Raw genomic sequence first — 24,193 nt, 5'->3', positions numbered from 1 at the left:
CAGGGCCCTGTCTTCCCTATGTCAAGGTAATCGATCCATAACAGACTACTCTATTGAGTTTCGCACTCTTGCTGCCTCCAGTGGCTGGAACGAGCCGGCTTTGCTCGCTCGTTTTCTGGAGGGTCTCCGCGCAGAGGTAAAGGATGAGATTCTCTCCCGGGAGGTTCCTTCCAGCGTGGATTCCTTGATTGAACTCGCTATTCGCATTGAGCGACGGGTTGATCTTCGTCACCGAGCTCGTGGAAAGGAGCTCGCGTTCTCCGTTGCCCCCCTCTCCGCATCACTACCATCTTCCTCTGCCGGCTCGGGTGCTGAGCCTATGCAGCTGGGAGGTATCCGCATCTCGACTAAAGAGAGGGAACGGAGAATCACCAACCGCCTCTGTCTCTATTGCGGTTCCGCTGGTCATTTTGTCACTTCATGTCCAGTAAAAGCCAGAGCTCATCAGTAAGCGGAGGGCTACTGGTGAGCGCTACTACTCCTGTCTCTCCTTCAAGATCCTGCACTACCTTGTCGGTCCATCTACGCTGGACCGGTTCGTCAGCTTCCTGCAGTGCCTTAATAGACTCTGGGGCGGAGGGCTGTTTTATGGACGAGACCTGGGCTCGGGAACATGACATTCCTCTCAGACAGTTAAGGGAGCCCACGGCCTTGTTCGCCTTGGATGGTAGTCCTCTCCCCAGGATTCAGCGTGAGACGCTACCTTTAACCCTCACTGTCTCTGGTAATCATAGCGAAACCATTTCTTTTTTAATTTTTCGTTCACCTTTTACACCTGTTGTTTTGGGCCATCCCTGGCTAGTTTGTCATAATCCTTCTATTAATTGGTCTAGTAATTCTATCCTCTCCTGGAACGTCTCTTGTCATGTGAAATGTTTAATGTCTGCTATCCCTCCTGTTTCCTCTGTCTCTTCTTCACAGGAGGAGCCTGGTGATTTGACAGGGGTGCCGGAGGAATATCACGATCTGCGCACGGTGTTCAGTCGGTCCAGGGCCACCTCTCTTCCTCCACACCGGTCGTATGATTGTAGTATTGATCTCCTTCCGGGAACCACTCCCCCCCGGGGTAGACTATACTCTCTGTCGGCTCCCGAACCTAAGGCTCTCGAAGATTATTTGTCTGTAGCTCTTGCCGCCGGTACCATAGTCCCCTCCTCCTCTCCCGCCGGAGCGGGGTTTTTTTTTGTTAAGAAGAAGGACGGGTCCCTGCGCCCCTGCATAGATTATCGAGGGCTGAATGACATAACAGTGAAGAATCGTTATCCGCTTCCTCTTATGTCTTCAGCCTTCGAGATCCTGCAGGGAGCCAGGTTTTTCACTAAGTTGGACCTTCGTAACGCTTACCATCTCGTGCGCATCAGGGAGGGGGACGAGTGGAAGACGGCGTTTAACACTCCGTTAGGGCACTTTGAATACCGGGTTCTTCCTTTCGGCCTCGCTAACGCTCCAGCTGTCTTTCAGGCATTAGTCAATGATGTCCTGAGAGACATGCTGAACATCTTTGTTTTCGTTTACCTTGACGATATCCTGATTTTTTCACCGTCACTCCAGATTCATGTTCAGCACGTTCGACGTGTCCTCCAGCGCCTTTTAGAGAATTGTCTTTTTGTGAAGGCTGAGAAGTGCACTTTTCATGCCTCCTCCGTCACATTTCTCGGTTCTGTTATTTCCGCTGAAGGCATTAAGATGGATCCCGCTAAGGTCCAGGCTGTCATTGATTGGCCCGTCCCTAAGTCACGCGTCGAGCTGCAGCGCTTTCTCGGCTTCGCGAACTTCTATCGTCGTTTCATCCGTAATTTCGGTCAGGTGGCAGCTCCTCTCACAGCCCTTACTTCTGTCAAGACGTGCTTTAAGTGGTCCGTTTCCGCCCAGGGAGCTTTTGATCTCCTCAAGAATCGTTTTACATCCGCTCCTATCCTTGTTACACCTGACGTCTCTAGACAGTTCGTGGTCGAGGTTGACGCGTCAGAGGTGGGCGTGGGAGCCATTCTTTCTCAGCGCTCCCTCTCTGACGACAAGGTCCACCCTTGCGCGTATTTTTCTCATCGCCTGTCGCCGTCGGAACGTAACTATGATGTGGGAAACCGCGAACTGCTCGCCATCCGCTTAGCCCTAGGCGAATGGCGACAGTGGTTGGAGGGGGCGACCGTTCCTTTTGTCGTTTGGACTGACCATAGGAACCTTGAGTACATCCGTTCTGCCAAACGACTTAATGCGCGTCAGGCGCGCTGGGCGCTGTTTTTCGCTCGTTTCGAGTTCGTGATTTCTTATCGTCCGGGCTCTAAGAACACCAAGCCTGATGCTTTATCTCGTCTCTTCAGTTCTTCAGTAGCCTCCACTGACCCCGAGGGGATTCTCCCTGAGGGGCGTGTTGTCGGGTTGACTGTCTGGGGAATTGAGAGGCAGGTAAAGCAAGCACTCACTCAAACTCCGTCGCCGCGCGCTTGTCCCAGGAACCTTCTTTTCGTTCCCGTTCCTACTCGTCTGGCCGTTCTTCAGTGGGCTCACTCTGCCAAGTTAGCCGGCCACCCTGGCGTTCGGGGTACGCTTGCTTCCATTCGCCAGCGTTTTTGGTGGCCCACCCGGGAGCATGACACGCGTCGCTTCGTGGCTGCTTGTTCGGTCTGCGCGCAGACTAAGTCCGGTAACTCCCCTCCTGCCGGCCGTCTCAGGCCGCTTCCCATTCCCTCTCGACCGTGGTCTCACATCGCCTTAGATTTTGTCACCGGACTGCCTTCGTCAGCGGGGAAGACTGTTATTCTTACGGTTGTCGACAGGTTCTCTAAGGCGGCTCATTTTATTCCCCTTGCTAAGCTTCCTTCTGCTAAAGAGACGGCACAAATCATCATCGAGAATGTTTTCAGAATTCATGGCCTTCCGTCAGACGTCGTTTCGGACAGAGGTCCGCAATTCACGTCTCAATTTTGGAGGGAGTTTTGCCGTTTGATTGGGGCTTCCGTCAGTCTCTCTTCCGGCTTTCACCCCCAGTCTAACGGTCAAGCAGAACGGGCCAATCAGACTATTCGTCGCATCTTACGCAGTCTTTCTTTTCGCAACCCTGCGTCTTGGTCAGAACAGCTCCCCTGGGCAGAATACGCCCACAACTCGCTTCCTTCGTCTGCGACCGGGCTATCTCCTTTTCAGAGTAGCCTCGGGTACCAGCCTCCGCTGTTCTCATCTCAGTTCGCCGAGTCCAGCGTCCCCTCCGCTCAGGCTTTTGTCCAACGTTGCGAGCGCACCTGGAAGAGGGTCAGGTCTGCACTTTGCCGTTATAGGGCGCAGACTGTGAGGGCTGCTAATAAGCGTAGAACTAAGAGTCCTAGATATTGTCGCGGTCAGAGAGTTTGGCTCTCCACTCAGAACCTTCCCCTTAAGACCGCTTCTCGCAAGTTGACCCCGCGGTTCATTGGTCCGTTCCGTATTTCCCAGATCATTAATCCTGTCGCAGTTCGACTTCTTCTTCCGCGATATCTTCGTCGCGTCCACCCGGTCTTCCATGTCTCCTGTGTCAAGCCCGTTCTTCGCGCCCCCGCTCGTCTTCCCCCCCCCCCCCCCATCCTTGTCGAGGGCGCACCCATCTACAGGGTCCGTAGGATTTTGGACATGCGTCCTCGGGGCCGTGGTCATCAGTACCTAGTAGATTGGGAGGGGTACGGTCCTGAGGAGAGGAGTTGGGTTCCCTCTCGGGACGTGCTGGACCGTGCGCTGATCGATGATTTCCTCCGTTGCCGCCAGGTTTCCTCCTCGAGTGCGCCAGGAGGCGCTCGGTGAGTGGGGGGGTACTGTCATGTATTGTCATGTTGTGTCTTGTTTCTGTCCTTTCCCTTCACCCTGTCTCCCTCTGCTGGTCGTTATTAGGTTAGCTTTTCTCCCCCTCTTTCCCCCAGCTGTTCCTTGTCTCCTCCTAACTACCTCGTCACCCCTTTTCCCACCTGTTCCCTTTTTCCCTCTGATTAGTCCTCTATATCTCTCTCTGTTTCTGCTCCTGTCTTTGTCGGATTCTTGTTTGTGTTATTCATGCCTGAACCAGACTATCGTCATGTTTGCTGCAACCTTGTCCTGTCTGCCGGTCCATCTGAGCCTACGTATGTTTTGTTATTAAAGAAGCTCTGTTTACGTTAATTCGCTTTTGGGTCCTCATTCACGCACCGTAACACATTTAAAAAAAATAGACTTGTAATGTTTCCAAATGTAAGAGGACTCCCGTGGTATTTACATATTTGCAGAAATCCATTCAAGTGTATTTTGGGGAATACTTTCTAATGATCTAAATTAGTTATGTTGTTACTGCCTGTAAACACACAGTCCAGTTCAAAATGAATGATGGCAGGCCAGTGTGGCAAATAGCTAATTTGTATGTAGGTCTACTGTAGCTCTGATTGGCTATGGTGCACCGGTCTGTGTAGTCCAGTCCTTGGACAAGACTGACACATTTTTATTAGGTTTTATTTACTGCAGTGTCTATAGGGGTGTTTTCACACTTGGTCCCAATTGTTGTGAACTCAGTGCTTTTCGCTTAATATTTTGTGCAGTGTGAACACTCAAAAGGAACTCAGGCCCCTCAGCCATCTCTCGAGAGGTCGTTTGAGTTCGGTTTGCTTGAATTCCGCGATTCGGTTCTCTTTTTTAGGGCAATGTGAACACAAAGCTCCCCAGGTTCACTTGTCATCATTCCCGCACCACACACTAGACTACTGCAACACTGTTTTCTCTGCAATAACCCCTCACATTGGTGCCACAAAAGAGAGAGGGGGATGACGTGCAGGTTCGCTGAAAAAAAATGTGTCCTGTTTTTGGATATTGATGCACAGAAATTCCCAAATTGGTGTGGAGTTTTTTGTTTAGATTATTTCTTTGCAATATGTGATCTACAGACTAAGAGAGCTTCATCAACTGTTTATTGATTGTGCGGTTTGAATAGTTTGAGAAGACAACATATATTTGGTGAGAATCACAACATGGGGTACAACATCTATTCTAGGTCTTAAAGGGGGCAGTAGCCTACACTGGGTGTACACTTTTTAATTACAGCCTTATTTAATCTGTAGTTACTCTTCTGCTATTTATTTTGTTACCAATGATATTTACATGTTAATAGTATCTTCTGATTACAATTATTATGTCTCATCCTTTAGCTAAATGCAATCTCTTAGCTCCCAAAATATAAGTAGGTATATCTAGCTTCTCGATAACACGTTCTGATGGAATGGCTTGTCCTGAGCTTTGTAAAAAAAAAACTGTGTGCATTGAGTGAATGTTGGAAATAGACATTGGTTACTTTCTAAACATAGCAATGTGAACTCAAAGAGGAAGATGACCACAAAATAGGCGATGTGAAGTGAACTGGCAAAAGAGCCGAGTCCTCATTCAAAGGCAAGTGCAATGTGAATACAAAGAAAAATGTGTTATTTCACTTTATTAAAGAGGACTGAGATCGGTTCTTTTTAAGAGGACTATATGTGAAAGCTTTCGCACACCATATTGCTTTAGAATATTCACACATGCCTTACTCTGTCATTCCCAAACATTCTATGAAAGTATGAAAACGACCATATTTAACTGTATACTTCTCAGAAAATTCCTAGTGGTGTATATGAACAAATTTGAATAAGAGTTCATGTTGCTAAAATGCTGTCAGTTCCACTTTAAAAGCCCAGTGCAGTCAAAACTATGGTTTCCTATGTTTTGTATCATATTGTACAGCCGATGAAACTGTTATTGTAAAAGTCAGTATTATTTCCTTATCAAAATCAAATCACATTTGATTTATCACATGCACCAAATACAACTGGTGCAGAATACAGTGAAATGCTTGCTTACAAACAATTCCCCAAAATGCAGTTCAAAAAAATAAACTATTAAATAGTAACTAACATATATGGAATCATGTAGTAACAAAAAAGGTGTTGAACAAATTTGAGTTTCTTCAAGGTAGCCACACTTTGCATTGATGACAGCTTGCACACTCTTGGAATTCTCTCAACCAGCTTCATGAAGTAGTCACCTGGAATGAATTTCAATTAACAGGTGTGCCTTGTTAATGTCACATGGGATGACGCTGGCGAGACGAAGCAGGTACGGGGAGTCAAACATTTAATAAGGAACGGACATGGAACGAGACAGGAACAGCGTCAGCATATGAGTAAACACAGACAAAAAACAATCAATGCAGAAGTGGGGAACAGAGCTGGGGAACTGACAAATATAGGGGAGGTAATAATAGGTGAGGAGTGAGTCCAGGTGAGTCCAATATCGCTGATGCGCGTGATGAGGGAAGGCAGGTGTGCGTAATGGATGATAGGAATGCGTGATGCAGGGCAGCCTGGCGCCCCAAAAGCGCCAGGCGGGAGCAGACGTGGCGGTAGCAGACGTGACAGTTAAAAGTGAATGTGGAATTTCTTTCCTGCTTAATGCGTTTGAGCCAATGAGTTGTGTTGTGACAAGGTAGGGGTGGCATACAGAATTTTGCCCTATTTGGTAAAAGACCAAGTCCATATTATGGGAAAAACAGCTCAAATGAGAATAAAGGAACGACAGTCCATCATTACTTTAAGACATGAAGGTCTGTCAATGCAGAACATTTCAAGACCTTTAAAAGTTTCTTCAAGTGCTGTCACAAAAACCATCAAGCGCTATGATGAAACTGGCTATCACATGAGGACCGCCACAGGAAAGGAAGATCCAGAGCTCCCTCTGCTGCAGAGGATAAGGTAATTAGAGTTAACTGCACCTCAGATTGCAGCCCAAATAAATGCTTGACAGAGTTGAACAGACATCTCAATATCATCTGACCAGAGGAGGCTGCGTGAATCAGGCCATCGTGGTCAAATTGCTGCAAAGAAACCACTACTAATGGACACCAATAAGAAAAATAGACTTGCTTGGGCCAAGAAACATAAGCAATGTACATTAGAAATTTGAGATTTTTGGTTCCAACTGCTGTGTCTTTGTGAGACGCAGAGTGGGTGAACGGATGATCACCATGTGTGGTTCCCACCATGAAGCATGGAGGAGGTGGTGTGATGGTGTGGGGGTGCTTTGCTGGTAACACTGTCTGTGATTTATTTAGAATTCAAGGCACACTTAACCAGCAAAGTTATCACAGCATTCTGCAGCGATACGCCATCCCATCTGGTTTGTGCTTAGTGGGACTACCATTTGTTTTGTTTTTCAACAGGACAATGACCCAAAACACACCTCCGAGCTGTGTAAGGGCTATTTGACCAAGAAGGAGAGCGATGGAGTGCTGCATCAGATGACCTGGACACCACAATCACCCGACTTCAACCCAATTGAGATGGTTTGGGATGAGTTTGACCGCAGAGTGAAAGAAAACCAGCCAACAAGTGCTCAGCGTATGTGGGAACTCCTTCAAGACTGTTGGAAAAGTATTCCTCATGAAGCTGGTTGAGAGAATGCCAAGAGTGTGCAAAGCTGTCATCGAGGTGAAGGGTGGCTACTTTGAAGAAGCTAAAAAATATTTTTATTTGTATAATACTTTTTTGGTTACTACTTGATTCCATATGTGTTGTTTCATAGTTTTGATGTCTTCACTACTATTCTACAATGTATGTAGAATAATAGTGAAGACAAAATTGCTCTTGAGAAATTGCTCTTTGCTAAGAAGCTATTTCTGTTTCTTTCATTAAAAGCAAATCACAGTAAGATACTTAATTGTTACCCAGAAATGATTTGATATGGAGATTAAAAACGGCTGCATTAGACAGTTAAGTACAGGCTGAATTTACCTACAGTATATCTCTTTCTGTTCAATGTAAACAAGTCAGTGATTGAGTGTGTAGTCTCTTTCAACAGCCGCAGTGTCTACATAGAAAGAGAGCCGTATGGGTCAGGTTGGTACAAGTTATCAGTAAGTTGTACAGTCTTTCTACAGTGTGTAGTGTTCTACCTCCGAATCCCATCCCCTCCCTCCAAAGCTCTACCCTGCTGATGCATTCACACCTGAAGGGATCCCATAGGACAGCTTGTAAACAAAACACAAGCTGTAAACACAAGCTGGAAGGATCTAGTGGAAGGGGCTAGGGGCTGTTCAGGCTTGGGGCTGTTTTGTCATGGAGAAGGTTAATGTGAAGGTGGTGCCATGTGTGAGTTCATTGATGGACAAATGAGAACTGCAGGCCCTACCAGTGGAAACACTGCCCTTATGTGGCAGACCAGGGGAACCGTCCAATGCCTCAGTTCAGCTGCTCAGACAAGGAAGCCATACACTACAAATACATGTAGGCTACAATACAGTACATACAAATGGTTTATAACTGAAATTTCTGATTAAAGTTTCACATTGGGCCTTTCTGTACCTTTATGTGCGTCTCTCTCTGAGTGCTCACCGCACACAGGAGTGGATTTTGCTTCTAGCTCCTAAGAAACTTTGCAGTATTTAGTTTTTTTTGTCCGTTATTTTTTACATTATTAGCCCAGAAAATGTTCCTTAATTCCATTATTTTACGTTTAGGTTATGTGTATACTGTTGTGAATTGTTAGATATTACTGCACTGTTGGAGCTAGAAACACCAGTATTTCGCTACACCCGCAATAACATCTGCTTAATTATCATGTGTATGTGTACAAATAAAATGTGAGACTGTGACAGAGGGAGCAGACACTAGGCATGGCTAAGTGGGCACCTTCCACCACAACGGGTGTTGAGACAGAGAGGGACAGAGGGACGGAGAGAAAAAGGGGAGCTTTGGAAAGTGAGAGAAACATGGAGAAGGGAAAGAGAATGAGAGACCATGTCATGGAGAGTGTGTTAGGGAGAGGGAGAAGGTGTGCAAGTGTTAGCTATGATGAGAGTGAGAGAACGATGTGAGCCTCTTGATAAGATGACCAACATTCCTGCATCTTCTCTCTCTGTGTGTTTTGTTCCTTATGTGGAGATAACAAGTTGATATAATGCCTTGGACGAAGCGATGGATGTACTGTAACCCTGGTGTCTGTGTGACCCGGTTTGTTTCGCTGGTCTCAAAAGTGATTCTCTCCCTCCCTCTTTCTCCACAGCAAATCCAGTTTGCTGATCAGAAGCAGGATTTTAACCAACGTCTTAGTAAGACCAGTCGTCGCTCCCGTTCTTTCTCCCAGTCCTCCACAGATAACTACAACTCAGGTACACACACACACACCAGCTTTGTCGGCACGGTGTGTTTTGTCTCTAAGTGTATAGCTGCCCATGTCTGGCTGTTGTCCCAGCGGGTTGTTACAGTGAGATACGTTTTGAGTCTTTCTCCCTCAGCCAAACTTTCATTGAGAGAAAGTCTTCAGAGGAATTACCTCTTTCATTTACTCCTTATCTGTCTAGTTAGCTGTTCTCAGACAGAGAAGGAGCAGTAATCCCAACTGTACATAGCACGTACTTAAACCTCAAACACAACAAGGCTGATTCATAATATTGTAGCTGTTTCCAGATTTACAATCCATTGGAAGGTATAAATAACGGTTTATTTTGCTTCTCTATTTTTGCTGATAACAGTTGTAATCTGTTGCCATTTGACTATTGGTCCAATGGGAGATTTCAGTTAACCCTAGATGGTTTATCCAGCTCATACTGTTTAATTGTGCCTGGTGTTACTCTGTTAACCCCTCACACCCTTAGCTGCGTCGTACACAGACAGTTCAGAGGATGCGACGTCTCCTAGAATCCGGCAGCAGAGGAGCTCTAAGGGACATCAAGACTTCTGCGTCAAGAACATCAGACAGGCCGGCCTCGGACGCAGGGAGATAACGATCGCTGAGCAAGGTGAGAGGGAATGGAAGAGGTGTGTAATGCTCTTAGGAAAAATTGTTTCAAAAGGGGTTCTTCAGCTGTCCCCATAGTAGAAACCTTTTTGTTCCAGGTAGAACTCTTTTAGGTTCCAAGTAAAAAACCTCTGTGGAAAGGTTTCTACCAAAAGGGATCTACCTGGAACCAAAAAGGGTTCTTCAAAGGGGACAGGACCTTTTTTTTTTTTTTTCAAAGAGTGTGTGTGTGTTAAAGAGTAAGGTAAGAGAGAGGGAGGAACATGACTCAAGGTGTGTCAAGTTCTCTCCCCTTTCTTTCCTTCTCCCTCATCTCTCTGTGTAGAGATGCCAGCTCTGATGTCCCTGAGAAAGAGAGCAGAGGGAGAGAAGCCACTGGCTGGAGCTAAAGTAGTGGGCTGCACTCACATCACCGCTCACACAGCCGTGAGTATGCATGCACACAAACAGACACTGAATCACTGAAATTGGACTGTGTGTATTTGCGTGTGACCGCGTGCACATACAGTGCCTTGCGAAAGTATTCGGCCCCCTTGAACTTTGCGACCTTTTGCCACATTTCAGGCTTCAAACATAAAGATATAAAACTGTATTTTTTTGTGAAGAATCAACAACAAGTGGGACACAATCATGAAGTGGAACGACATTTATTGGATATTTCAAACTTTTTTTAACAAATCAAAAACTGAAAAATTGGGCGTGCAAAATTATTCAGCCCCCTTAAGTTAATATTTTGTAGCGCCACCTTTTGCTGCGATTACAGCTGTAAGTCGCTTGGGGTATGTCTATCAGTTTTGCACATCGAGAGACTGAAAGTTTTTCCCATTCCTCCTTGCAAAACAGCTCGAGCTCAGTGAGGTTGGATGGAGAGCATTTGTGAACAGCAGTTTTCAGTTCTTTCCACAGATTCTCGATTGGATTCAGGTCTGGACTTTGACTTGGCCATTCTAACACCTGGATATGTTTATTTTTGAACCATTCCATTGTAGATTTTGTTTTATGTTTTGGATCATTGTCTTGTTGGAAGACAAATCTCCGTCCCAGTCTCAGGTCTTTTGCAGACTCCATCAGGTTCTTCCAGAATGGTCCTGTATTTGGCTCCATCCATCTTCCCATCAATTTTAACCATCTTCCCTGTCCATGCTGAAGAAAAGCAGGCCCAAACCATGATGCTGCCACCACCACCATGTTTGACAGTGGGGATGGTGTGTTCAGCTGTGTTGCTTTTACGCCAAACATAACGTTTTGCATTGTTGCCAAAAAGTTCAATTTTGGTTTCATCTGACCAGAGCACCTTCTTCCACATGTTTGGTGTGTCTCCCAGGTGGCTTGTGGCAAACTTTAAACACTTTTTATGGATATCTTTAAGAAATGGCTTTCTTCTTGCCACTCTTCCATAAAGGCCAGATTTGTGCAATATACGATTGTTGTCCTATGGACAGAGTCTCCCACCTCAGCTGTAGATCTCTGCAGTTCATCCAGAGTGATCATGGGCCTCTTGGCTGCATCTCTGATCAGTCTTCTCCTTGTATGAGCTGAAAGTTTAGAGGGACGGCCAGGTCTTGGTAGATTTGCAGTGGTCTGATACTCCTTCAATTTCAATATTATCGCTTGCACAGTGCTCCTTGGGATGTTTAAAGCTTGGGAAATCTTTTTGTATCCAAATCCGACTTTAAACTTCTTCACAACAGTATCTCGGACCTGCCTGGTGTGTTCCTTGTTCTTCATGAAGCTCTCTGCGCTTTTAACGGACCTCTGAGACTATCACAGTGCAGGTGCATTTATACGGAGACTTGATTACACACAGGTGGGATTGTATTTATCATCATTAGTCATTTAGGTCAACATTGGATCATTCAGAGATCCTCACTGAACTTCTGGAGAGAGTTTGCTGCACTGAAAGTAAAGGGGCTGAATAATTTTGCACGCCCAATTTTTCAGTTTTTGATTTGTTAAAAAAGTTTGAAATATCCAATAAATGTCGTTCCACTTCATGATTGTGTCCCACTTGTTGTTGATTCTTCACAAAAAAATACAGTTTTATATCTTTATGTTTGAAGCCTGAAATGTGGCAAAAGGTCGCAAAGTTCAAGGGGGCCGAATACTTTCGCAAGGCACTGTATTTGTTCCTGTAGGTGTTGATGGAGACTCTGTCTGCGTTGGGGGCTCAGTGTCGCTGGGCAGCCTGTAACATCTACTCCACCCAGAACGCTGCAGCTGCAGCTCTGGCTGAGGAAGGTGAGACACACACAGTATTACTCTTGCTCTCTCCGCTGTCACTTTTTCTCACCACTGTCTTCTCAGCTCTCTCTTTACTTTTTACCCCCCACAAGTCCCTCATCTCTCAAACTCAGTAATCTACAGAAATACAATAAACTCTCCTTTGCCCTCTCCCGTATTCTGTCTCTCTCTCTCAGGCTTCCCTGTGTTTGCGTGGAAGGGGGAGTCGGAGGATGACTTCTGGTGGTGTATTGACCACTGTGTCAGCCTGGAGGCCTGGCAGCCCAATATGGTACAGTATAGGCCTAGCTCTCACATTAGACAGCTATGATCCGGTTTAATCCAGTCATGGATGGATTCTCTGCATTTCTCAGATCCTGGATGATGGGGGAGACCTGACCCACTGGATCGATAAGAAATACCCCAGCATGTTCAAGATGATCAAGGGTATCGTGGAGGAGAGCGTCACAGGCGTTCACAGGTGGGATTGGAGCACCCATGCCTCTGATTGTTTTAGATAGATTAGAAGACGTGCCTATCTAAAACAATGGATTTTTCAGGTATGATAAGCCTATTGTTTGACTTAGTCATTACAACTTGTGTCGAGTCACCTGTGTAAATAAGGACAGCACATGCCACATACATTTAATGAAAGAAGCTAACACTTGTGACATAATTAGACTGCTACACTGTGTCTGTGCCCCAATTGACACCATATTCCCTATATAGCGCACTAGATTTGACCAGAGTCCAAAAAAACGATATTTTCCACATTATTCCAAACTTTTATACTTTTGTTTTCTATTCATTTTCCATAAAACTTCCTCATCTGAAGAGACAAAATATGTACACTAGAGCTGCGGTTACACAACCTGACTACAGAAACCCTCAAAAGGAAACCAGTCAAAAAACAAAACCATCACACAATTTCTTCCTGACTAAAGTCTCTGACTTGACCAAACCAAGGGACAATAACCCGTCTGGTTCTAAACTGAGACCAACTCCATTCACTCAGCCCATGGACACAAGCAACAAGCTCCATCTGATATGTAACCAGCTATAAGAGACTTGAAGCAACCACCAGAGACAAGTAAACATCAACCACAACTTCAGCCAACTCACTAGGAACACCATCATGTTCCCAATCGCCTCTTTTCTCCAGCCCTAAGCACTCACTGGAGGGGAACTGTTAGCCAGATCCTCCTCAATTAAGGTGGAGGAAAGTAACAGGAGACACACTTGGCCTACATGATGCCGGAACTAACCTCTCAACAACAGGAAGTCAAAACATGGGTGGATCTGGCTTTTCCACAACTAATTTCTTCAAGCTCCTGATTCTCGTCACAAAACCCAGCAGTCTCACCCAGCAAAACCCAGACCGGCTCTTCCAGCAGATCCTCACTAACATCACCTTGTGACTGGGAAGAATCTCCTCCCTACCACAGCTTATTAATAAAACGTGTCAGCTAAATCAACACCTGACACCCTAACAACCGCATGGTCAGCCTGCGGAGGAACCACAATCTCAAGTACTTTGGCAAAGATTATGTCAGCTAAAGGAACAAAAGAATCACTAACAACCTCTGAATCTAACTTGCTCATTGTCACTATCTAACAAAGAATGTCTCCCCTAAATTGATACATGAATCAACCTCATCCTCAACCTGCAGAAGGTACACAACATCACATCTCTGCCCAGACGGTCTCAGCTAGAGACATACAAGAATCACCTTTCTCACTAGGCAGTCTGGTCTCAGACTAGATGTAGCATAGTAAATTAGTATGATATTTTACTATTGATAGTGATTACATAAGACAGAAGGTTAACAAAGGCAAAATTAAAGTATGATGCATTGGTGGGCGTATAGCGTGAGCATTTAGAAAAGTTGCGTGTTCGAATCTCATCACGGGCAACTTTACAATTACTTACTACTGCCTAGCTACTTTGCCTCTACTTAGCAGGTTAGCTAACCCTTCCCCTAACCATAACCCTTTAACCTAACCCCTAACCTTAACCCCTAGCCTAGCTAACATTGGTGTTAGCCACCTAGCCAACCAGCTAACATTAGCCACAACAAAGTAAAATTTGTAACATTATACATTTAGCAAATTCTATTGTACAAATTGCAATTCGTAACATATTGTACAACTTTAAATTCTTAACAAATTATACAAATTGTAATATGAAATAGTTGATGCATAGCCACAAATTAATACATGCCATACAAAACACAACATATCATACTAAAATGTTACGTCTACCCCTGAGTCCAGGTTGCACTAGGGAGAACTATATCCTGGGAACCAATCTAGTTTAGAAAATCACAAATCATCATCTTCCCTATCTGGTTTATCATCAGCACTCTGATGAACCGGAGTGACTTCAAACTGGGGATACCACAAAACTCCTTGAGAGATTCCACCCCCTGAGACTTTTCACTGGGGTTAAAAAAATAAAATAAAATCACTGGTGGAAACTGGTTTAGTGACAAGACTGACTGGAAACAAACTTTCTCCCCTCTATGCAGCCCTTCATTCACCTGCTTTTTCAAGAGTGCTATTTCCTGTTCTACGCTCACCAGTCTTCTTCCTCCTGACTGCTATCCACCAGAACCAACGGCAAGAACTTACTCCACTTCTCCAATAACAGCACTGCAACCTCTAACTTGCTCAACGCATCTGCTATTGTTAGCTTGAGCAAACCCCAACTATCATCTACCTCAGCACAAAACACTGCTGGCTCAAACACCCACTATGGGTTTTGGCCTAGTTAAATGGTCTGTAACCTGAATGAATGTGTGCATCTATGTGAGAAATCAGCATATGTGCCTAGGTGTTAAGTGTGCATGTGCCAAAGGAGACAGCATCCTTACCTTGGTCAAGGGCCAACTCTGTCCCTCTTGAGCTCTCGATGTTATGCACGTGAGTGAGGACCCAAAAGCGGTTTAACAAAAACAGAGTCCTTTAATGTCCAAAACACAGGTAAGACATAGATCCTCTTAAAATGTATATGATGGCAAAATAAACAACCCGCAGAGAGGGCAACAAATGAAACATAAAGTCCTTCTGAATATCACAGAAGAGTTCCCCTTCTAGCAGCAGAGGAGAATAGCTGGGTTAGAGTCCCCTTCTAGCAGCAGAGGAGAATAGCTGGGTTGTAGAGGACAGAGGTACCTGATCACACGTAGCCTCAGATGAACAGGCAGATTCCGACAGGACAGGACAAGGTTGAAGCAAACGAGACGATAGTTTGGTTCTGGCATGAGAAACTCAAACGAGAATCTGACAAAGACAGAAGCAGGAACAGAGAGAGAAATAGAGACCTAATCAGAGGGAAAAAAGGGAACAGGTGGGAAAAGGGTGAACGAGGTAGTTAGAGAAGATGAGGAGCAGCTGGGGGAAGGAGAGGAAGAGAAGGTAACCTAATACGACCAGCAGAGGGAGACGGAGTGAAGAGAAAGAACAGGAACAAGACGTAATATGACAATACATGACACTCGATCGGCCAGACACTGACTGACCATCTTAATGGGCAGCACCTGTCTCCGTAGCAACCAGTCTCAACAGCTGGACAAGGTTGCTGCTGCCCCCTGGGGAATGGAGTGTGGAAGTGTTAGAGAGCTGTTGTGTGCTGTCTTCACTACTTTACCTAATCCATAACAATAGGTAATCGGTTGCTATTTGAGATGCAGCCTATGTGTTGTGCTAAGGTAGCAGTGTTTCCCTTCTTCCCAAGGCTGTACCAGCTGTCCAAGGCAGGGAGGCTGTGTGTTCCTGCTATGAACGTCAATGACTCAGTCACCAAACAGATGTTTGACAACCTCTACTGCTGCAGGGAGTCCATACTGGATGGGTACGTATACTAAAACACACAGATGCAGAAATAACATGAGTGTGTGTTTGTGTGTCCTTTTACTTTTCCCCTCCCATCTCCCCTAGGTTGAAACGGTTGACAGATGTGATGTTTGGGGGAAAGCAGGTTGTGGTGTGTGGTTATGGAGAGGTCAGTATTTTATTAGCACCTATTAAACACTGAGGTCTAAATTGTTCTCTCTATGTACTGTATGTGTTTACTCCATTTGTGTGTATGAATGTTTGTCTTTCTACCCTCTCCTCCCACCTCTCCCTTGGCCAGGTTGGTAAAGGTTGCTCTGCCGCTCTGAAGGCCATGGGCTCAATAGTGTACATCACAGAGGTCGACCCCATATGTGCCCTGCAGGCCTGGTATGACGAGAGAGAGAGAGAGAGAGAGAGAGAGAGAGAGAGAGAGAGAGAGAGAGAGAGAGAGAGAGAGAGAGAGAGAGAGAGTGTGTGTGTGGAAAAAGGGTTAAGACATGGAGGTGGTAGAAGCAAGTGTTGAACTATTTGTGTTTATGTCTCTCCCTGTTCCAGCATGGACTGCTTCAGACTGGTCAAGCTCAATGACGTCATCAGACAGGTGGACATGGTCATCACCTGCACGGGTAAGACATGTCATCACCCACAGAGGTAATGTGAATGGTCTAGTAACGAGAGGCGCTTAACTCTCACACAAACTATAGCTCACAAAAGTTACACATGGAAGTATTGTAGAGTACATTTTTTGCCTGAAACATGTACTCTCCAGTAGGAGTGTTTTTCATGTTACCAACCCTTTCAGTGTGCTGTAATGAGACCGGCTAACCCTAACCTTAGCGTCATGTCCGCATCACCGTTTAGCCCTAACACTAGCCTCAACCACAACCCTAACCTTAAAGCTGATAATAAACTATACATTTCTTTGAAGCAATAGTTGCTGCAACATTTTTCCATAAAAAAATTGCATATTTTTATAATCAGGAGAATTTTGATCAGCAGCCCCACCAGTGGACGATTTTTAGAAATCCTCCAATCAGAGTGTATATTTTGTTCTTTCAAAAAAATATATTTTTTACCTTTATTTAACTAGGCAAGTCAGTTAAGTACAAATTCTTATTTTCAATGATGGCCTAGGAACGGTAGGTTACCTGCCTGTTCAGGAGCAGAACGACAGATTTGTACCTTGTCAGCTCGGGGATTTGAACTTGCTATCATCGGTCCCATGACTTGAAAGGGATTTGTGCCACCAATGCTAAAATGTTAGCATGTGGAAACGGTGCAAGGGAAACTAAACCAATTGCTATCATACAGTACCTTGTCCATAGACTGCTTACAGAGTAATGAAATAAATGTGTCATTTTTTAATTTAGGTGAACTATTCCTGTTCATCCCTAACCCTAGCCTTCACCACAACCATAACCCTAACATGCTGACCAGAACGGACACGTCGCGTACGCGAAAGTCACAAATTAAATTTAGAAATCCATGTTATTCAATTATTGCACCCACACTGCTCCCGCGCGCCAACGAGCGTCTGCGACACCAAGGGCTAAAATAGAACTCATTCCTATTTCTGACGCAGATCGCGCTGAAAGTGCTGCCTCTCCCATCTCCTCATTGGTTTGGGAGAGGAAGCAGGTACCCACGTGCCATCTCCTCATTGGTTATACCCACGTGGGTGACTGAAAGACGAACTGTTTTGCCGATAGTTGTGGTAATACAATGACAGTTTAGATGCGATCACCATATAAGTTAAACGATGAAAAAGCCTGGGAGGAGGAGAGATGACTAGAAACGATTCGGTTGGCCATTTTTTGTCGGAGTAGAGGTCCTTGTGCATTTCAGGTAAAATAACAACTCCATATTTATATCCCAGGACAAATTAGCTAGCAACAGCAAGCTAGCTAAATAGGACAAATTAACGTTAGCTAGCAAGTGCAAGCTAACTAGCTAAATACATTAAACATGCCATTCGGAGGGCATGCTGTCCGGTCCTCTGGCAGTCTCTATGGGGGTGCCACAGGGTTCAATTCTCGGGCCGACTCTTTTCTCTGTATATATCAATGATGTTGCTCTTGCTGCGGGCGATTCCCTGATCCACCTCTACGCAGACGACACCATTCTGTATACTTCCGGCCCGTCCTTGGACACTGTGCTATCTAACCTCCAAACGAGCTTCAATGCCATACAACACTCCTTCCGTGGCCTCCAACTGCTCTTAAACGCTAGTAAAACCAAATGCATGCTTTTCAACCGTTCGCTGCCTGCACCCGCACGCCCGACTAGCATCACCACCCTGGATGGTTCCGACCTAGAATATGTGGACATCTATAAGTACCTAGGTGTCTGGCTAGACTGTAAACTCTCCTTCCAGACTCATATCAAACATCTCCAATCTAAAATCAAATCTAGAGTCGGCTTTCTATTCCGCAACAAAGCCTCCTTCACTCACGCTGCCAAACTTACCCTAGTAAAACTGACTATCCTACCGATCCTCGACTTCGGCGATGTCATCTACAAAATAGCTTCCAACACTCTACTCAGCAAACTGGATGCAGTTTATCACAGTGCCATCCGTTTTGTTACTAAAGCACCTTATACCACCCACCACTGCGACCTGTATGCTCTAGTCTACATATTCGCTACATATTCGCCGCCAGACCCACTGGCTCCAGGTCATCTACAAGTCCATGCTAGGCAAAGCTCCGCCTTATCTCAGTTCACTGGTCACGATAGCAACACCCACCCGTTGCACGCGCTTCAGCAGGTGTATCTCACTGATCATCCCTAAAGCCAACACCTCATTTGGCCGCCTTTCGTTCCAGTTCTCTGCTGCCTGTGACTGGAACGAATTGCAAAAATCGCTGAAGTTAGAGACTTTTATCCCCCTCACCAACTTCAAACATCTGCTATCTGAGCAGCTAACCGATCGCTGCAGCTGTACATAGTCTATCGGTAAATAGCCCACCCAATTTTACCTACCTCATCCCCATACTGTTTTTATTTATTTACTTTTCTGCTCTTTTGCACACCTGTACATGACCATCTGATCATTTATGACTCCAGTGTTAATCTGCAAAATTGTAACTATTCGCCTACCTCCTCATGCCTTTTGCACACAATGTATATAGACTCTCTTTTTTTCTACTGTGTTATTGACTTGTTAATTGTTTACTCCATGTGTAACTCTGTGTTGTCTGTTCACACTGCTATGCTTTATCTTGGCCAGGTCGCAGTTGCAATTGAGAACTTGTTCTCAACTAGCCTACCTGGTTAAATAAAGGTTAAATAAAATGTTATTTTTTTAAATACATGTTTAATGATTTTCGACCTGCCCCCAAATTAATGGAATTGGTTCAGAGTTTGTTTTGATATTTTACCTGCGTGTCGTGATCGCGTTTTGTGAGGGGGGGCAAAATACATTTATGCACGATAGCGCACGATGGCGCACGTGTGCAGCCGGTTTGGGTTCCATGTAACTTCATGTCTACATTTCGGTTCAACCCTAGCCTCAACCCCAACCACAATCCTAACCCTAGCTTCATGTCCACATCCTGGTTCAACCCCAACTCTAACCTTAGCCTCAACCCCAACCACAATCCTAACCCTAGCTTCATGTCCACATCCCGGTTCAACCCCAACTCTAACCCTAGCCTCAACCCCAACCACAATCCTAACCCTAGCTTCATGTCCACATCCCGGTTCAACCCCAACTCTAACCCTAGCCTCAACCCCAACCACAATCCTGACCCTAGCTTCATGTCCACATCCCGGTTCAACCCCAACTCTCAGCCACAACCCCAACCACAATCCTAACCCTAGCTTCATGTCCGCATCCCGGTTCAAACCCAACTCTTACCCTAGCCTCAACCCCAACCACAATCCTAACCCTGGCTTCAGCCCCAAAGCACCCCCTCCTCCTGAACCTGTCAGCCTACAGTAGGTAATGATGGGCTATGACAGGTTATGGCAGGATATAACAGCCACAGTTTTGTCCTCAGGCAACAAGAACGTGGTGGGAAGAGATTATCTAGACAGAATGAAGAACGGCTGCATCGTCTGTAACATGGGTCACTCCAACACTGAGATAGACGTGGTGAGACGTGTGTGTGTGTGTGTGTGTGTGTGTGTGTGTGTGTGTGTGTGTGTGTGTGTGTGTGTGTGTGTGTGTGTGTGTGTGTGAGAGAGAGGTTGACACACTGTGTTTTTCCTCTGTCAGGCGAGTCTGCGGAGCCCAGAGTTGACCTGGGAGAGAGTGAGGTCACAGGTGGACCATGTCATCTGGCCAGATGGCAAGAGAATTATCTTACTGGCTGAGGTCAGTGCCTGTGTGTGTTAAGTGTGTGATCACTGGTGTGTGTGTGTGTGTGTTTCTCAGTTTGTGTATATTTTCTCAGGGTCATCTGTTGAATCTGAGCTGCTCCACGGTACCCTCGTTCATTCTCTCCATCACCGCCACCACACAGGTCTGTCTGTCTCTCACACAGCAGGGGACATCATGGTCGCAGCAAACACACAAGCTCTACTGTGGAGGGCTACATTTATGCGCTATAAAAAGGAACTGACCTCTGTAGCCACAGTCTCTTTGTAATTTAATTATGTTCTAGGTATACTACTTCTATAACGTAACGTAATGCCCTCAGGCGCTGGCTCTGATTGAGCTGTACAATGCCCCAGAGGGACGATACAATAAAGACGTCTACCTCCTGCCAAAGAAGATGGGTGAGACACCACCTTACCTACCTACTGCTTCGTTACTCCGGTGTTGACAGGGTATAGTGTGACTGTGTTTGGGTGTGTGTGTGTGTGTGCTTGCATGTTTTCAGACGAGTTTGTGGCCGGACTCCACCTGCCAACGTTTGACGCCCACCTCACAGAGCTGACTGATGAGCAGGCCAAATACCTGGGCCTCACCAAGACTGGACCCTTCAAAACAAACTACTACAGGTGGGTGAACACACACACACACTCACATCTCAAGCATATAGTGCACATATACACACTAAAAGTAGGAATGAACATGAACAGTAATGTCATTTGGTGTTCCAGTATGTTCCTGTGGCTTACAGTGAGAGTGTTCATTGCAGGTACTAATCCATGGAAGTGAAGACCAAAGATACACCAGAGCACCCCAAAGACATGTGGCTCAGAGGAAGCGAGGACCAGGGAGACCTGAATCAGATTTGTGTATGTGGGGCAACTGTTGCCCAGCGCTGAGCTGTAACACCCCAAACATGACGGTCAGACTGACCTTTAACCCCTGACCCCTGCTGAGCCATCTGACCCATAGAGATAAATAGATAACTCTAGTGCCCAAAAGCCTGGGTTTGGAGGAGGTGTATGTCAACATGTAATAGAGAAACACAGATTATCTACTTTTTCATAGACTTACTTTCAGTTACAAATCTTCTCAAAAGATACAGTATCTAAACAATGTTTCAACTTTCTGAATGTAAACAAAAGCAGATAAGGAATAACCAAAAGGTAAAAGATTAATAAAATGTTACATTTGACCATTTTGTCTTGTATTTTTTCAAAGACAAAGTTATGTGACCCACCAGTCTCGTAAACTCCTCTCCTCAGACAAACAGCTAGTGTTTCTGTCTCTGTAGTTCTAACTATGCCCACCAGGTGGTGGAATGATGTCCCACACACACACACACAGTGGCAGATACAGTGGCAGATGGACCTGTATGTTTGTTTTGGTCTTCCTTCCTGACCTGTGGATAATCTGTGGGGTGAGGAGGTAGACTGATTTAGTCCTTACTCACTATAAATTCCCTTTCTAGACTGGAGAGGTGATAACAGTCAGGGCTTTTGGGGAAATGACTCCCAGTGAGGTTGCCATTTTCTTTAGTTGCAACTCTCTCTCTCCTGGTGAGCTGGGTGTTCCTTTGACTCCCCCCATGAGATGCTCCACCAATGACTGTTTCCAATGGTGCTCAACAAGTTGGTGTGTGTGTAGCATAGGAGGCTGGTGAGGGGAGGACGGCTCATAATAATGGCTGGAATGGAGTAAATGGAATGGTATCAAACACATGGAAACCATGTGTTTGATAACGTTCCATTTATTCCAATCCGGCCATTAGTTCTAGCCATTACTTAGCACATCATACCCAATTAAGGTGCCAACGGCCACCTGTGGAGTGTAATTGTGTGTGTGTGTCTTTGGGAAGAGCACAGTCAGCTCATCAACACTCAGCCCCCCCTTTCCTTCAGATCTGAGTGACTGCTCACTAATCAGGTTCCGATCCCTCCCTCTCTCTCGTCCGCCTTCCACTCACTCTCTCCTCTCCATCATCACTCATGGATAATGATCCTTCAGAGCAGATGATTATATTACGTACTAAAGTGTTTATGGGATCACGTTGGAAGAAGAGGCAGTAAGATAGCTGTGTGACCTGCCTTTTGAAAGCAGTGCTTTAGAAGCCTTGATATTACACAGTATTACCTAGACACAGCAGGACTATCCTTGGGTCTCCTCTTCTGCACTCTACTCTAACTCACGAGGGCTTGGTTGGGTTTCCACCGTATTGCGTACACCCCTCCTATCTTTTCATATCTACGACAGGTGGGTAGTGGTGGGTATCTCTCTCGTCCATCTTTCTCCAGTGTAGGCTGCTATGTGCAGCGACGGTAAAGAAAGCGAGACATCTCACTGGGCGGGGTGGGTGTGGCATGCAGGGAGAGCACAATAAGTAGGACAGAGCCAGCTGTTGAGCTGTGTAAGTAGGCGTTCCTTCTCTCGTGTGAGCATGCCAGAGATTATGAAGGAACCGTGAGCTCATGTAGGAAAGCATGCTCACGTAAAAGAGAGAACGCCCACTTACACAGACAGTAACATTGAAAAATGTTTTTCTATGTGTTTGCTGTGGTCATCCTAAGCACCAGGTGGCAGTATTCTGTAGTGTCTCTGGCCAATGCAATGAGATTACAAACCTCTCCTGCAGTTGTATTACATAGATGGGATCTCAAGACATGAGCAAATTGCTTTAGCCTTTTTTTATTATGTATGAAAGCAACAGTTGTCAGGTTAACCATGAAAGCAATCCAAGGCAAAGCAAATTAACTAAATGTTTTCCTAGATCAGTGCGCCACGCCTATCATGGTGTAGATCTCTGGTCGCACAGACCTAAAAATACCCTCTGTCCCTGGATTACTGTAATCCAGTGTGTGTGTGTGTGTGTGCGTCTGTGTTTGTGTGCATGCGTGTGTCTGTGCACTCACTGAAACAACTCTAGAATTGTTTTTTAAACTGATCTAGAATTTAACCCTTCCCCCAAACCCCAGTGCATTGTGGTTATTTAAAGCAAGCTAAAAGGATAGTATCCTGGATGAAGCAGCCAGGTCACGAATCATACAAGTCAGTATTCGATGTCAAGTAGGTTTCAGTTTTGCTATGGCATTGTGGACCAGGATGGAAGATGGGCATGAGCATCTGCTTCTGGTGCACACACCACGCCATGCGCCAGCCGCAAGCTGGACAGCCAGCGCCGCGTGGAGACCAGGGCTAGCGCTAAAGGTTTCATCTTCAGATCCAGCGATATAAAAAAAAAATTATAATTGTTTTAAGCCTATCCCAAACCTTAAACCTTACCTTAACCATTGAGTTAATTCCTAAGCTTTTACTTTTTTGACGTAATGCCTAAACTTAACCCTAACCTTAAAAATGCAGATTTAATGCCTAAACTTAACCTTAAACACTTTGACATTTGCAACAACTAAGAAATTTCACGTTTGAGAATCATGGATGAACATCTAATTCTGATGTGAGAGTGTGAGAGCTTGTTGGGATTGTGACGGCCCCTCCCTACTTTGTCTACTGGGTTTTGCTGTGGAGAGGTGGGCGGAGCTGGGAGGGTCGTCAGTGCTGATGGGGCACACCTGTGAACGCTCAGCAGTAGCATGAGGCACTGTTTCCCCATTCAGCAAGAGATTCCTCTTAATGCATACCTTTGGTTGTTTCATTGTGGCTTTGGCAATTGACACCTAATTTACTGACCTTCATGCCTCATCTGATTATTGTTGTGAGTGTTTACTTTATTTATGGAATAAATTAATTTTGTTATTCCTTTACTCAGTGTGTGGTTTCCCATTGTTTGTTACAATCTTGAGCCAGGTTGTGCCAAAATAAAATAAACCTGGCTCAAGATTGCAACAAACAATTGGAAACCACACACTGAGTAAAGAAATAACAACTGCCAAAGCCACAATGAAACAACCAAAGGTATGATGATCTGTGTGATCCAAGATGGCGTAGCAGTCAGACGTCTTGTCGTGTCGTGTCCCTTATACAGTGCCTTGCGAAAGTATTCGGCCCCCTTGAACATTGCAACCTTTTGCCACATTTCAGGCTTCAAACATAAAGATATAAAACTCCATT

The 24,193-nt window shown here is 45.4% G+C and overlaps 1 protein-coding gene across 3 annotated transcripts in view; it reads left to right on the top strand.

Moving 5' to 3' along the window:
- LOC110522167 (putative adenosylhomocysteinase 3) overlaps nt 1-21,323 on the top strand; it is a 31,572-nt gene extending 10,249 nt beyond the window's left edge. Inside the window, exons 2-17 of one of the 3 annotated variants that reach the window (XM_021600322.2) lie at nt 9,019-9,124; nt 9,611-9,754; nt 10,079-10,179; nt 11,889-11,991; nt 12,171-12,265; nt 12,348-12,454; nt 15,710-15,826; nt 15,913-15,976; nt 16,109-16,197; nt 16,366-16,436; nt 19,812-19,906; nt 20,030-20,128; nt 20,208-20,276; nt 20,454-20,532; nt 20,637-20,757; nt 20,898-21,323. In XM_021600322.2, coding sequence (XP_021455997.1) covers nt 9,019-9,124; nt 9,611-9,754; nt 10,079-10,179; nt 11,889-11,991; nt 12,171-12,265; nt 12,348-12,454; nt 15,710-15,826; nt 15,913-15,976; nt 16,109-16,197; nt 16,366-16,436; nt 19,812-19,906; nt 20,030-20,128; nt 20,208-20,276; nt 20,454-20,532; nt 20,637-20,757; nt 20,898-20,904 — 1,467 coding nt within the window. In that variant the 3' untranslated portion in view covers nt 20,905-21,323. The remainder of the gene's footprint in view (nt 1-9,018; nt 9,125-9,610; nt 9,755-10,078; nt 10,180-11,888; nt 11,992-12,170; nt 12,266-12,347; nt 12,455-15,709; nt 15,827-15,912; nt 15,977-16,108; nt 16,198-16,365; nt 16,437-19,811; nt 19,907-20,029; nt 20,129-20,207; nt 20,277-20,453; nt 20,533-20,636; nt 20,758-20,897) is intronic. The other 2 variants (XM_021600332.2, XM_036976868.1) reach the window with 2 other exon arrangements.
- The last annotated feature ends 2,870 nt before the right edge of the window (nt 21,324-24,193 follow it).

The sequence above is a fragment of the Oncorhynchus mykiss genome, chromosome 1 (assembly GCF_013265735.2).
Source record: "Oncorhynchus mykiss isolate Arlee chromosome 1, USDA_OmykA_1.1, whole genome shotgun sequence".
Taxonomy (NCBI): Eukaryota; Metazoa; Chordata; class Actinopteri; order Salmoniformes; family Salmonidae; genus Oncorhynchus; species Oncorhynchus mykiss.
Note: the sequence above shows the minus strand (reverse complement) of the source record. Positions and strands in the feature narration are given on the sequence as shown.